Source organism: Urocitellus parryii, chromosome 2 (assembly GCF_045843805.1).
Source record: "Urocitellus parryii isolate mUroPar1 chromosome 2, mUroPar1.hap1, whole genome shotgun sequence".
In the NCBI taxonomy this organism is placed as follows: Eukaryota; Metazoa; Chordata; class Mammalia; order Rodentia; family Sciuridae; genus Urocitellus; species Urocitellus parryii.
This window is the reverse complement of record NC_135532.1, coordinates 36,944,835-36,960,897: the sequence shown is the minus strand read 5'-3', so window position 1 is coordinate 36,960,897 and position 16,063 is coordinate 36,944,835. Positions and strand designations below refer to the sequence as shown.

General features: G+C 41.1%; 1 protein-coding gene across 3 annotated transcripts in view; it reads left to right on the top strand.

Moving 5' to 3' along the window:
- The first annotated feature begins 298 nt into the window (after window positions 1-298).
- Rnaseh2b (ribonuclease H2 subunit B) overlaps window positions 299-16,063 on the top strand; it is a 67,248-nt gene continuing 51,483 nt past the window's right edge. For all 3 annotated transcript variants that reach the window (XM_077792463.1, XM_077792458.1, XM_026393700.2), the window contains exon 1: window positions 299-664. In XM_077792463.1, the coding sequence (XP_077648589.1) occupies window positions 601-664 (64 nt within the window). In that variant the 5' untranslated portion in view covers window positions 299-600. The remainder of the gene's footprint in view (window positions 665-16,063) is intronic.

Below are 16,063 nucleotides of genomic sequence, written 5' to 3'. Positions count from 1 at the left end.
AGACCTAACTGATGTCAAGACACGTTCAACCAAGACTTAGAGGCCAAGTCCTCTGGGTTACAATAAGATTCGGATGTGTCAACTGTTGTCCTTAGAGCTGTTGCTCTAGGAGTCTCCCGGTCCCCACAGTGCGGTGGGCGTCTTTTGTCCTCCAGGCCCATCACTGCAGGGACCGTGGCAGCTGCACCACCTCGCAAGAGCGCCCTGACAGTCGGGCTGTGCGACTCCGCCCGCCGCCACTGCGTCCCCGGGTCGCCGCCCTCTCCGCCGCGTCACTTGTCCCTGGGGGGCGCGGCGAGCACCTACCACTGGTGGAGAAGCGCAGGGGAGAGGCGAGCGTCTCTTCCCCGGCCTCGCGCCGCTGATCCGGGCGCCTCGGCCTGGCGCTAAATTTAAAAACGAAGCGCGAGCGAGCGCAGTTTGGTCCCGGAAACGAAACCGAATTCTACCCGTGGGTCGTCTCCTGGGCTCGGCCAGTCCCTTAGCGCGCCGCGCCACCCGGAGTCGACCCTCCTCCCGCCATTTCCGGCGGGGCGCGGGGGCTGGGGCCTGTGGCTACGGGTTTGTGGCCGCGCGCGCGTCCCGGAGGAGGCGGGCGCCATGGCCACGCGCGTGGACTGCGGGGACGGGGCTCGCGCCCGGCAGCACGTATTCCTGGTTCCAGGTAAATGAGGCCGCCCGGCGCGGCAGCGGGCGGGGAGGACGCGGGGACGCGCTCCGACTGCGGAACGACGGTCCGCTCTGCGCAAACTCCGCGCGCCAACTCCCGCGGCTCCCAACCCTGCCCAGGGGGCCGGAAGGAGTTCTCCGTGACACCCCGCACCGCGTCTTGGTCACGTGTTATAGCCAGCCGCGGTTTTCAAACGTGGGAGTGACCAGGGACCCGCTCTGATCCTCCTGGATCGAGTGAGCTGGCGGGAGCCGACCCCGCCTGCAGAGGGCCAGTGGGTTCCAAGTCTCTGTGCCTGCGGTACCCTGGAGGTTCCTGCACGTGACCCCAGTTCAGCAACTGGAGTAGCATCCTCATCCTAGTGCATCGGAGACAGGGATCCGGTGGCCCGGAGTGGCCTCAGATACTGCTGTTTTTACTGGGCCTCTTACCTCGATCTGGCCTGGCATGGCCGAGCAAGAGGGAAGCTGGTTGGGGGTGATGGTTAGGCCAAGGATGGTCATAGCTCTGCAGGATAATGACCACAGTAGCCCCAGAGCCAGGCCCTTAGTCCTCCTCTCTGTGCACGGTGACAAGACATCCAGGGTATGCAGGGAAGTGGGTGGAGGAGGGATGGAAGGGTGGATAGTCGGTGCCACAGGAAGAGGGACCCTTTAAGCGGCAGAGTAAATGCTGCATACAAATGCCACATACGTATGATAGTATAACTTTGGAAAGAAGGAAAGTCCCCTGTTCATTATATTTAATGTCGAGATTTAGACTAGCAAATGCATTGTATTTTTGCAGTAAATATACACTGATATGACACAGTTACATGGCAGTAAGTCATGTAACTATACACATGTAACTATACACATGTAAATATACACTGATATGACACAGTTACATGGCAGTAAGTCAATATATTTTGCATATATGCTTAATTCTCCCACCCCTTTGTAAATAGTTATAATGTACATGCAGTAAAATATAGGGATTTTAACTGTAATTCACCTAACTTTTCATCTGTTGTGCCCCAAGTCAAGAAGTAGAACTTCTCTAGGTGCCTCCACTAGATATCCACAGTTGTCTCTGTTGACCTCTCTCACCAGAGATTAGTTTTGCCTATTTGGATACTAGCTTCCCTTCAGTTTTTGGCTTCTTTCACTCACCATTGTATCTATCAGATGTGCCTGTGTTGTGGGTACCAGTGCATTAGTTTTTTGGTTAGTTGGTTGGTTTTTTTCATTGCTGCTTCTGGTTCATGATATAAATACCCATGCTATTTGTCTCCTTTACTGAGGATGACGTTTGGATTGTTTCCAGTTTGTAACTTGTATAAGTTGTACTTCTAAGACTATACTTGTGAGGCCCTTGGTGTGGACATGGAGACTCATTTCTCTAGGGTATATACTTTGGAGTGGAATGGCTGGATCTAGGTTCTTGCATATTTATTTGGCTTTAGTAGGCACTGCCAAATGGTTTTCCAAAGTGGTTGTACCGATCTGCACTCCCACCAGCAGAGCATCAAAGTTACTGCTGCAATATTCAGGATTTTGACTGAGTCTAGCAAAGGGTTAGATGTATATACATGCTTTTCATTTAAAAAAAGAAAGAAAAAAATCCTACTTTCATTTCACTTTTGTCACATCAGTACAATTAGATGTTTAGGATAAGAACTCTAATCTTTCAGAATCAAGTGCATTGTTATTAGTATGACATGCAATTGCTGATAATAATTCGAATTTCTTATTTTGTTGTCTGTTTACTGAGTATTGACATTTTCATTCTTAAAGTGTATTTGTGCCTTCATTATATTGGACACCCCCCCCATAATTAAATATTGAACGTATTCCTGAAGGTTGAAAATTTAAAATATCTACTGATTTAAAATATCTACTGACGGGTGGTGAAGAATTTTGTCTCAGTTCCTCAGCACTGGGGAAGCTGAACAACCCTTAGGGAACTGATGATGCTGTGTGGTCAGGTGGGAGGAGAAGAGGAAGGCCTGGTTTCTGGAGCACTTAAAACTTGAGCTCCCTCCCTTCCTTCTTCCAGCTGGCCTTTAGTGCCACCTTCAGGCTCTGAGGGTACAAACAGTTTGATAGCTACAACTTGCCACAGTGGTTCTCAAACTTGAGGGCATCAGTCACCTGGGGGCCAGACCTCACCTCCAGAAGTGCTGGGGCCTGAGAATGTGCATTTCTAATAATTTCCCAGGTGCTATTGCTGGTGGTCCAGGGATCCCCGCTGAGAACCACTTCAGTGAGGTCCAGTCCTTGGGAGCTAGATGGAGATATAGGAGTTCGAGCCTCAAGCTTAGAGCTGGTTTTGCAATGGGCCAGAGTTTACATAGTCATCAAGTATGCAGAAGTTCAGTGTACCAGGCCTGTCTTCATGCTGTTTGTTTTTTCCAGGAGATGGGGACAGTGCAGTTAGTTATGCATTCAGGAGCAGGAAACTGTATACCCTTTGCTGAATGAGCATCTTAGCTATAGTGAGGTTAGACCCTTAATAAGGTCTTATGAAAATTTTCAAAAATTTTGGTAGAGACAGTGTGTATTCAGTTGTAGAAAACTTCTGGGATCTGGAGAACCTTTATGTATTGAACAGTGAGCACATTATCCACCAGAACAACAGAACTTTTAAGGAATTTGTCCATGAGGCAATATAAAGCCACCTAACCTTGTGATGACACATGCCCAACAGTTAGTTTGTATTTTCTGAGTTGACTATTGTACTGTTATATCATGAAGGAGATATTAGAAAGTTGGACCTACTTTTGTTAGGTCCCTAGACCGCTGGCTGCACCTTATAGAAGAGCAGCCTGGAAGATACTATCTGTCAGTAAACCTTTGCTTGAACTCAGAGCTGTGTCTCTCATGGATATCTGTGCCAGCTACCCTAACATCGTTGGCCTCTAATTTGCAGTTTTGGTGGGCAAAACTCAAATATCCCAGATAAAAGCTGGAACTTGGGAGGGATACTTGTAAGATATTCAGACTTAGCACCTGCATTTTAATAGGCAGGTGGAGACAGAACTGCTTCTCATTTCAGCAAAGGTAAGCCCTTCTTTTAGTTCAAGGTGTTCTTAATGTTTCTCTACAATTATCTAGGCACACTAGGTTATTGGCAGTTGTAGTTTCTCTAAGAGAACGTTAACATCTCTGCTTTTAAGAACGTGTTAGAAGTTTTGCCCCTCTCTGCTTCCCTCAGAGTTTTATATTTTTAGTGTTTTTCTCTAGCCCAAGTTTTGTACACTCGTCAGTTCTATTAAGCTGGAATGGCCCAGGGGTGAGGATCAACTGGGAACACACTGGCTGAGTGGGACAGACAAGTTTATTATTGCTATTGTGGCTGAATCCTTAACAGGATTCACCTCCCATTAAGTATTAAAACATTTGGAAAAACCCAATGTTTTTGTGAGGAAAAATGGGAAGAACAGAAATTATTTCAAGACAATTTTTAAAAGCCCAGAACTTGGGCTGGGGATATAGCTCAGTTGGTAGAGTGCTTGCCTCACATGCACAAGGCCTTGGGTTCAATCCCCAGCACCACCAAAAAAAAAAAAAAAAAAAAAAAAAAGCTAGAACTCATCTGGGTCTCCTTAGCCTGATTAAAATTTCTACATGAGTCCCCAGAGTAAAAGGTTTCCAGGCCAAAATGGACTTCAGATCGAATCTTCACTTACAGTATTACTTTTCATATTGCTAAAGGACTTTCCCCCTTTATTTCATGAAAATAAATGTTAAAAGTTATTTTAGGAAAGGTTGTATGGGTCATTTCTCTACAAGTGAGGGCCAGTTTCTTGTGGGTGGAAGATGGGTAAGTCTTTGAGAGAAAAGAATCCCAAGCCTGCCTACCTTAGACATTTCAAGTACAATAAGAGCTTTTTAATTGGGCATCACGATAACACAAATAGCAGTATCAGAGTTGCCTCTCCAAATGGAAAGCAAGAACAGAAGTGAAAGTATTGTGTGAACTCACCCTTTAGAGCTGTGCCCTCTTCAAAGATTAAAAAATAAATCAACTTTAAAAGCAAAGGTTAATTTCTTATGTAATAATGGTTGAAATTTATACTAACGCTGCTGTCTCTGATGGTCAGTCTCGTAGTTTTTTGTAAGACCTGGAGAGACACATGTCTTGTTAGGGATGAGGAGAGAAAGAAAGTAAAAGTTTGTATGACAACAGATAAACTACCATAGACCTCGTTGACTTTTCTGTGATATTACAAAACAAAAAAACCCCTTTTTCTCCTCTTTTGCCTAAGGGTGGGCATATGTTAGAAAAGTTGAATCAGGTTTTTTGCCCTTTGTCAAAACTGTTTGCATATATGCGTGCATGTATATATGTTTGTGTTTAGAAATATGCCTTGTGGGCTGGAAGTTGCCCTTCCCTTGGCAGAGGTAGGAACCTGGCTAGTGCAAGTGCCGATTTCAGACAGCCCCTGGCTTCTTGGAAGATATGTCATTTACTCTGTATGGGTGTTTGGGTTTTCCAGTATGGAGCGTGTTTAACTTTTTCCACAGGGATTCTAAGTCTGCCTTTGCCTTTAAAAAACATTTTTTGATAGGGCTCATCTGACCTATCTCAGATGGCCAGTGGATCTGCTCCCCTGGCTATGAGCATGTTCTGAAATGGATGGACTAAATCAGTTGCCAGTTGGTGTAATCAGGCTGTTCCTGGAACCTGATCGTGTCTTCTTAGTATTGTTCCAAAAGACCTGGCACAAGAACTCATGGCTCCCACATATTTATCCTCCATGAGGAAAAAATTTATTAAGAAAAGTAGGGCTGGGGATGTGGCTCAAGTGGTAGCGCACTCACCTGGCATGCGTGCGGCCTGGGTTCGATCCTCAGCACCACATACCAACAAAGATGTTGTGTCCACCGATAACTAAAAAATAAATATTAAAATTCTCTCTCTCTTTAAAAAAAAAAAAAGAAAAGAAAAGTAAGCAGTGGGACTTCAGGAGTTCTCCCACATCCTCTGAGCTTTAACTGTGATGTTAAAAGCAAACAACTCTGGTGCTGGGATGTAGCTCAGTGATAGAGCATTTACCTAGTATGCTGGTGGCTCTGGGTTCCATCCCCAGCACAAAAACAACTTAATGCTTTCTAAAGCCTGGCTATAATAAAAGACACCTACAAACTAAATTTGTGCTATTTGGTAGCTCTATGTCCTTGAACTAATTGCTTCCTTATTGTGAAGTGTCTATTCCTCATTACTGCAGTGGGGAGACCAGAACCAGTCTAATGCGGTAGTTGTCTGTGGCTCAATTTACACCCATGTCCTCTCCAACTTAACGGGGCCTGGGATACAGTAGGTATTTGATAGGTATTTTCTGGAAGAAGGTCTCTCCTTCTATTTCTGCCTGCAGTATCTTTGCTTACACTGACCTTCCCCCCCCCCCCCCTTTCCACTTCTATCCAAATTCTACCCATTCTTTAAGGCTTGGCTCAACTTCATTTTCCACAGAGCCAAGCCATTTGCTGGACCCCACCTTCTCTCTGAATACCCACGGTGTTCTATCTCCCCGGAGCTCTGCCTGCTCTTCTCCACTTTCTCTGCCTGTCAAATTTCTGCTTATCCTTTAAACCCAGCTCAAGGGTCACCTCCACCAGAAGCCTTCCCACTGGGCCTGTCTTCCTGTTAGTGTACAGATTAGTGCTACCTCTGGTCACCTACACGTCATCATGATTATCCATTGTCATTTTGTTTAAATATGTATTGAACACTTAACACATGCCAGGAGCCGGGGAGGGTCCAGGCGCGTTCTCTCTGAGCAGCCAGAAGCTTCTCAGTGGTGGGCCCTTTGGCCTTCAACTTCAGCCCACAGTCATTCCTGGTGCCTGTAAAGAGCAGAGCATGCCACTTAAAACTTCTGGACTTTTGTTCAGAACTTCCTTTGTGATTTTCTTTTCTAGGGATGACTTCGTTAAGTGGAATGGGCCACTGATGAACAGACACGTAAGGGACTCAGATCTGTATATCCTGGTGCCTCTTTCATTATCTTCCCCTGAAACCGCTAGGCTGGAGTCTGGCCGAGTGCCTCCCACCAGAGTTAACACCATGAGGGCCCAAGTTTGCCAGGGCTCTGCAGTGATTGTCAGATTTACCTTGTTTTTAAACTTTTTGTTGTTGTTCTTTAAATATCAGTTTTTGTCTCATTAACTCTAATTTAGCCTACTATTTTTAAATTAACTTTTAAATAATTAGAATGGTAGTACCCAGGATGGAAATTTTAGTAATGCAAAGAAAAATAAAGAATGAAATAATTTGTCAATCTGCCACCCAGAAATAAAAATACCAGTTATTTGTATGGAGATGTTTATTTCCATTTTTTTTGTGTTATTTATATTACAAAAGGGATTTTAGTGTTTTAATTTTTTTTAATTTTTCTATTTTGGCCTTTCTTTCATTTTTTACTCTTACTATTTACCTACAACAATACTAAAACACTCAGTGGAGTTGGGATTCTAGAAGAGTGCTATATGGCACTGTTTACTTCTACATAGAATTAGAGAAAGCAGTTGCATTGATTTAATGAAGAACTGAGGGGTTGAATATTTTTCTGTTAATGACCTGTCCCTATGGTCCCAGCTACTTGGGAAACTAAGGTGGGCGGATCACTTGAGCCCAGGAGTTTGAAACTAGCCTAGGTAACATAGTGAGACCCCTGTCTCAACAACAACAACAATAGCAACACAAACACACACACACACACATACACACACAATATTAAAAAGAAAAGGAAAAACTTGTAATATGAACAAAGCTGACAAAGAGAATTTGTACATCATACTTTGAATATTGAAGAGGCATGAGTTTATGTTCACACAGTAGATGATATACATTTGGAATATATTACCTTTAAAAATGGATAAAGATTGAAAATACAAATGGGTGCAGGAGAGATGAAGATAAACTCAGAGCCCTAATGGATACAATGGCAAACTACGATGTTTTCAAAGCCACCAAAATGGGTCGAATTTTTGAGGACAGCCTCCTGCATACCTTGCTCTGTGCACTGGGTATAAGCGGAGGACTGTTTGGATGGTGCCCGAATCTGTCTTATATGAACTTTGTACTGTTTCTCCCTGTGGGGTTGGTGCATCTGGGTTGCGTATTGCAAAGCCTGACTTGAACTCCTCCAGGAGTTCCTGAGCAGGTTCCCATTTTCCTAGGAAAGGCCAGCTGTGGGCTGGGGCAGGGCAATGGAGTGTGGAACATGTGAGGACATCTGGAAACTGGGTGTCATGGCAGCAGGAGGCCCTGGGTTTCTGCCTGATTGGTAACTTCCTCTGCTCAAACTAACTTCCTCCACAGAGTGGAAAACAGGCTGCACCCTGTACCCAGGCCTCAGATCTCCTGATGTGAAACTTTTCAAGACAGGCTTTTGACTGGGCCCCCTGGGATCCAGACATCCCCATCCTCCACCCGCTATTGAATGTGGCTAGGAGGGTAGATTCCACCACAGGCACAAGGTGGGAGAGGAAGACAAAGGGAACTTGAAAGTGAGGTGCTTTTCTGGAAGAAAAGGATGGAAGGACAGCTCAAGAACTAGCTGCTGCCTTCCTTACCAGTGGGACTCAGAAGCCTTAGCCAGCATTTGGAACATCTCAGTTGTTGGCCCTCTCTCTGACGGGCTTATGGCTACATAGATGGCAGAGGTTTATTTGTATAGAGAATGGTTATGGTGAATTGGAATCTGACTGCAGCTTTTACAGTTATCCCTTGGTATTCAAGGGTGATTGGTTCTGGGACCTCCAAGATAACCAAAATCTGAAAATGTTCAAATCCCTTTATATAGAATGGTGTAGTATTTGCATATAACCTAGGTAGTCTCCTTTACTTTATATCATTTCTGGGTTACCTAAAATACCTAATATAATGTAGGTACTATATAAATAATTAATGTATTGCTTAGGGAATAATGACAAGGAAAGAAGTCTCTGTTCAGTATAGATTTTTCCATCAGAATATTTTTGATCCAATGTTAGTAGAGTCCAAAATGTGGAATCTGTGGATATGGAGAGCTGATTTTACTTGCCTTCATTTCCCCAAGGTTTATGTAATTTTTAGGAAACATCTCTTTGTCTTTGGATCTTATATCTCTTATAACTCTGTGGTACACTTTCGTGTATGTTATTATATTTGACCCTCACAGTGACCTTGGGTAGCAGTTCAGGCAAGCTTTATGTCACATCAGGAACAAAGACTCAGAAGTCAAAGTATCTGTCCAGGAGGCAGTAGGATTTCAGTGACACATCAGCTCTCTCAGGTTCTGTAGGACTCCTGCTTTATTCCATGGGCCATCCTACTGCCTGCAAGGTGGCATCCCTTTGCTCTGGGTTTGATGACCTGGGCTCAGGCACACCTCCTCTTCTGGAGCCGGCCCTTGCTGCTGTCAGATACCCCAATCAGGTCTATCCTTTCTGCCTCTCCAGAATTTTCCTCCTTCTTAGATATTTTAAGCCCCATCTCAGTAAGTTGTTGGCATTTGTTGTTCTGAGCTAATTGTGAAACTGAATTTTATCACCAGCTTTTTCTCCAGTGCATTCTCCAGGCCATTCCTAGAACATGGCTGTCAATAGGGGGTAGCCCTGAAAGATTGGATGTTTTGTTTTTCATGGTCTTGGTGAAAGCCAACTTTTACTTTTTTTCCCTAAAGCTTCAAGAGAAAGTTATATTTTGAGGAACCTATCATTTGGAAATCATTTTCCTAGTGTCTGCCTCTGTCCCCCACCTCCACCTTCTTTCTCTCTCTTCCTCCTCCCTCTCCCTCCTCCCTCCTTCTGGATTTGCCTCTGTAGCCTTTGAAGAAATAGAGCCTCAAAGCTCAGAAAATGACCAGTATCTCTTTGATGGTGGTGCTAATATCTTGGGAAGGGAAAGGCATACACTTATTACTGAAATTAGCATTCCTAGAATCTGTAAAGAACTTGAAAAGTGTGCTGACTTGTCTTGCATGCATTATCTTTGTGTGGTAGCAAAGTGTTTCCAAGGAAGGCTCTCTGGCAACCAGGCAGGAGAGAACCAGGGGGTCTGAATATGTTCCAGTGGTTAAACTTCAGCCATTTAGGACTCATATTACAAGAGCATGGGAGTGATAATCTCATTTTTTTTATATATTGGATCTTCTTTAAAAAGCTGAATAGCCCTGATACAGTATCTAAAAAATGGAGCCAATGGTGCTTTGGTGTCTCTCCTTTCTTCTCCGTGTAACATAGGTGTGGGTTTCTCAGAGCTTATCTCTTATGTGCCAAAAATGAGACAGGATCTTGAACAAATGTCCATTGCTTCCAAGTCATAAAAGCACTTGGCAAAAAGGTGATTCTCTCTCTCCAGTCTCGTGTCTTTGAACTTTAAATAATACGAGGAAACTTGTCTTAAACAAGAGAGGGATAAAAAAGAGCTGCCAAGTTTTAAAAACTGGTTGATGAATAGCTTCATATCAACTGTGCAGCAGCCCATGCTGTATGGTCTGTAGGTGAGAAAGAATGGACTGTTTGGGCTTGTGAGAAACTGTGCAACTAACTTTTCAAAATTACAGAGTGATTAGAGCAGGATAATAAATAGGTGGAAGTCTGCTGCCAGTTAATGGTGACCAGTGGGGTGTAACTGGATCTTTCCAAAGTCCATGAGAAGAAAATACTGTGAAATCCGTTAGATATAAGGAACCAGAGTGGCAGGCTTGAGATGATTATGGAATTTGAAATGGCTAACAAGACTGATATGTGCTTCTGATCTGTCTAAATTTTTCTTTCTTTCCTTTTTTAGCAAAAAATACTTCTTAAGCTATTTATTGAGCTTGAGGGTGTACATCATCTTAAATAAGGAGAGTCAAAAGGCCAAAGCTTACTCTTAAAAATAGCGTGAATTCTCATTTTTTTCAGTACAATTTGAAGGAAGTGTTTCACAAGAATAAATATTTCTACATAAGAAAAGTTTGATTCTATAAGTATCAAGATTTGCTTGTATTATTTCTTATTGAACTTTTTATAAAACTGAACACATTATAGTTTTCAAGCACATTTCATGTGCAAAAAGAGCTATTGGGTACTTAACTATACATTTTCTTGTATTTTGTTTTGTTTTGTTTTTTTTACACACACACAATGTACATTGTTCTGGCTTTTTAAGCAAGATATACTGATTCTAGTTTAAACTTTTCTAGGAAGGCTAATTGTTAGACCTTTAGGAACTCTTTGCTTGGAATTTGTATTTAACTTTTGGTCTTCAATTCCCTACCTGTTCTTTACTTTTTCATATAGTTGAGGGAGGGGAAACTGATTCTTTATGAGTAGCCATTACATGTTCTAGGCACTTTCACATACATTTCATTTCAGTCTAACAAAATCCTATATACTAATTATGATTGTGCCCATTTTATAATTGAAACAACTGAGGCACAACAAATGTTGAGTATCTTGCCTGTGGTCTCACTGCTGTGTGAGAAGAGGTGCTGGGGGGTTTGGAAATGGCCCTGTCTGATCCATGGATCATTTTGTGCTAAGATTGTTGAAGAAATAGTTGCCAGTTAAAAACAGGTTTATAGATGAGGGCCCTCTTGATTGATAGTCCCTCTTTCTTACTTTTCTGATTCTCTCTCATAACTTTAAAAAGCAGGATTTTTTTCTACCTAAGTAATTTAGCAGTTACTCATCTGTGCTAGGTGCAGGTGAGAGAAAAGACATTAAAAAAAGAATGCAGCTTCACCTGGTGAGTGAGAACTAGCCCATATTTAATATTTAAATGAAAACTCTTTAACTTTGATAGAACCTTTGACCTGTAGTCACAAATAATTTTGCATGGCTAAAAATACCAGGTACAGACTAAGGACTTAAATCAAAGGTCTTATAGTAGTACAGTTCTTTTTTTTTTCATACTAAGCCTTTAAAATGCAGTGAGAGTAAACCAACACCTCCATAAAAGCAATGAAAATCCTGACAAGGAGAGTTCAAAATCAACTTTTTTAGAACTCTTAAAATTAGCCAAAGACTTCCAGCAGTCTCACGAGTGTTTACTCAAGAAAAACTGCTGAAACTCATTAGGCACAGCAAGCAGGGTTTGTGGCATTGTTACTTGAACTACTCCCATTTTTCTCTGCTCAGTTCTATAGTAGCCTGGAACTGAGCAGAGAAAAGTAGCAGTCTTGCAAACATGGTACTTGTAAAAGTAGCAATCTTTTTTTTTTTTTAAACTTTTTTATTTGTTATTAGTTGTCAGTGGATCTTTTTATTTATTTATATGCAATGCTGAGAATGAAAGCTTCACACATGCTAGGCAAGCGCTCAACCCCAAAGCTAGCAATCTTTCAACTGTTGGACAGGATAGACCTGGTTTGAAGCTCTTCAAAAAGTCCCATTCCTGGAGCATTGTCCCTATTTGTCCTGTCTCACAGTTCCCTAGAAAAGTCCCATTTGCAGGGCACAATTATTTGGCCTGACTTGGAGTTCAGAGTCTGTTCTTTGGGAAAAGCCCTATCCCTAGGACATTTGTCAGAAACAATCAGTGGCAATTATATAACATTGTAGCTTCTGATGGGACTATAACAGTTGAGCTAATAATAACCTGGCCAAAAACTTAAAGAGAGAATATAGGGAATAAGATGTTCATAAGGGGCTTGGAAATCTCACACATTCCTAGGGACTTAGAAGCCTACACCTGTATGTAGGGCTGTAGGTATCTGAGTGGGAATTGAATTTCCAGAACTGTCACATTTACTGTATCTGATTCAACATGTCCAGTTTAAAAACTCTATAAGACACATACACAAAGAGGAAAATATGGTCTATAAACAGAGGGGTAAAGTAGTCAATAGAAACTGTCCCTGAAGGGCCTGAGGTGTTGGATTTATTCTATAAAGATTTTAATCAGCCAGGCACTGTTGCACATGCCTGTAATCCCAGTGACTTGGGAGGCGGAGGCAGGAGGATTGGGAGTTCAAAGCCAGCCTCAGCAACAGCAAGGCACTAAGCAACTCAGTGAGACCCTGTCTGTAAATAAACTACAAAATAGGGCTGGGGTGTGACTCAGTGGTTGAGTGCCCTTGAGTTCAATCCCTGGTACCACTCCCCCCCCCAAAAAAAAGACTTTAATTAGGTATTATAAATATATTCAAAGAACTAAAGCAAACCATGTCTAAAGAATGAAAGTATGATAATGGAATTTTACCAAATAGAGGATGTTAAAAGAGAAAGATTATAAAAGAATATGTCAATTCTGGAGTTGAAAAGTATAGTAACTAAAATGAAAAACTCACCAGTGCTTTCAGTAGCAGATTTGAGCTGGTAGAGAAAGGAATCAGAAAACTTGGACATAATTGAAATTATCCAGACTAAAGAATGGGGGTGGGTTGGGGGGAAGCATAACCATATTATCCTAGGGACTCATAGGACACTATCAAGCATACCAGTATATGCTTAATGGAACCTGAGGTGAGTGGGGGGAATATTTGAAAAATTTATGACCAAACACTTTCCAAATTTGATTTAAAAAATCATTTGCTATCTAAATAGGATAAACTCAAGGAGCTCTAGGCCTACATGCATCATAGTGGGACTGTCAAAAAAGACAAAAGAAGACAATGACTCATCTAGTTGAAGCTATCCTCAAACTAAGAGCTAACTTCTCATTGAAAACCAGAGTCGAGAAGTAAGTAGGGTGACATACATAAGATGCTGAAAGGAAAAGATTCTCAACAAAGAATTCTATATCCGTCTAATCCTTCAAAAATGAGAAACTAAGATGTTCCCCGATAAACAAAAATAAAAATTCATTACAAGCAGGCATGTCCTAATTTAGCAGTGATTAAATATGAATGCATTATACGTGTAAGAGGCATAAGAGAGAGAGAAAAACCATCCCACAAAGAATCAAGAGGAGTTCTTCAGATTGAATGGAAAAGACACCAGATGGTTACTTAGATTCACAGGAAGAGTAAAGAACACTGGTAAAGATAACTGTAAATGGGTACATACCATATGAAAATAGAATTTGTATAAAAGTATAAATGCATTTTTGTTTGTAACTCTTCCATCTAATAGACACCTATATAAAGCAATAAATACAGAACTGTGTCAATGGGTATACACTGTATGTATGACAATAATAGCTCAAAGCAGCAGGAAGGAAAAGGAATATATTTCAGGAACGTTTCTAAATACTGTTAAGCTAAATTAGTATTAATCTGAACTACATTGTTTTAAGTTAAAATGCTAATTAAGATTCCCAGAACAACCACTAAGAAAACAACTTTCCCCAAAATAAAGAAAGGAATTAAAATGGTGCCCTAGAAAGTATCTATTAAATATAAAAGAAGGCAGTAATTCAAGAGTAGAGGAACAATTACAGAATGTATAGAAACAAAAGAGATAGATGGCAGACATAAATCCTACTTTTTCAGTAATTATATTGAATGGGAATGCATTAAACACTCCTATTAAAAAGCAAAGATTCGTAGAATCAGGGGTGGGGGTCTATGCTCCAGCTGTATGCTATTTATAAGACACATGGTTTAGATTCAAACAGGTTGAAAGTAAAAGGATGAAAAAGATATTCCATACAAACAGTAGCTCAAGGAGAGCTGGAATGGCCATACTAATATCAGAGGAAAAAGAGTTTAAGACAAAAAGAGATACATTGGGCAGGAGCTTGGTTTCCCAGCTAGATGCCCAGTGCCTGACCTGGTAGCATAAAATTGGTAGAATAAGAAGGTCCAGTAAGAGGGTGCTGTTTCATGGCTCAGTGTTTTTTTTTTAGCACCTGATATTTACCCTGTCCTGCCATGAGTGCGAATGAGAAGGCAGTTTAGTGAGGGCAGGTGTAGCATTTGGTAATTGTCCAATGAGGTTCAGGATGCTAACGGGTGTCAAGGAACCAGGGCATGGTAGTTGCCATCCATTCACATGAGCTGCTTGTTGCCAGGGTATTTTGATTGTGCAAGGTGAAATTTTTATCTAATGACTTTTTTTCCATGTTTAGTGAAATATTTATATTTAAAACCTGCATTTTATGTAAAATCACTCAATTTTCAAAAATTGATATTAAATCAAGTTTTAAAAAATGAGCATATCAAATAAAACCAATCTCTCAGTCTAATGATTGTCTATTTGTTGATTGTTTCCTTTGATACAATGTCATTTGTCTGTTTTTGGTTTTGTTGCCTGTGCTTTTGGGTTCACATCCAAAATAATCTTTGATCAGAGCAAAAACTCTATTGTTTTCTTCTAATAGTTTCATAGTTCAAGTCTTACATTTAAGTCTTTAATCCATTTTGAGTTGACCTTATATATTAAGAGATAGGGGTGGGTGTAGTTTCATTCTTTTGCCTGTGAATATCCAGTTTTCCCAACACCATTTATTGAAGATACTGTCCTGTCATATGTTCGTGACTCCTTTGTCAAAAATAGGTTGGCTGCATGTTCGCATTTATGTGGAAGCTAAAAAAAATTGATCTCCTAGAAACAGAGAGTAGAATTGTGGTTCCCAGAAACTGAGGGGTGGGGTGGGTAAGGAGAGGTTATTTAGTGGCATGCATAATTACCATTAGATAAGATAAAGCATTTTTATAGCACAGTAAGGTGCCAACATTAACAATAATTTATTGTGTATTTTAAAATAGCTCAAAATATTTGAGGTGACAGGAATGCTAATTACCCTGATTTGATCAGCAAACATTGTATACATATATCAAAATATCATACTCTGTGTAGCCCATAAATATGTATAATTATTGAGTATCAATTTAAAAAAAATTCTCTGCATTGGTTTTGGCCCAGGAGCTAGCTAAAGATTTAGTTGGTAAAGTGAATATATAATTCTCGTGATCCCTTAACTATAAAAGCAGAGAACTAAGTAATTCCAAGGCACAGGAAGCCTTGCCAGACCTCCCCATCTAGATCTTCTATCATAAGGTTTCATTTTCCTTGTATTTTTTTTTTCTTGGCCGTTGTTACACGAACAGTTTACATTTCAGTGATTATTTGATTTAAAACCCGTTTCTTTCATGGGATTTGCATGAGCTCCATATGGATAGGGGCTGGGTCAATTTTTACTTGTCAATAATGGATGGATTAATAAGTGACATAAGGAACGTACTTTGAAATGTTTTCTGTAGCGAAGAGGGGCAAACCACCTGAGTACAGCATCTCACTAGCAATTCCATGTTGAAAGATTCAGCCCAACAGCAAGTCGTTTTGTCTGTGCCACGTGAGAAAAGATCCCAAAGCATATTTCAGAGAACATTGGCATTTGCAGCAAATACATTAGTGTCTGTGTTTATTTGTAGTTAGTAATTTCAGAAGTTCTTATAGCTTTGCATTTTAGGCTATAACTAATCCTCTGGTCTTACTGCTTTTCTTGGGAAAAATAAAGACACTACTACCCTTGGAGAATTGTTAGAAATAC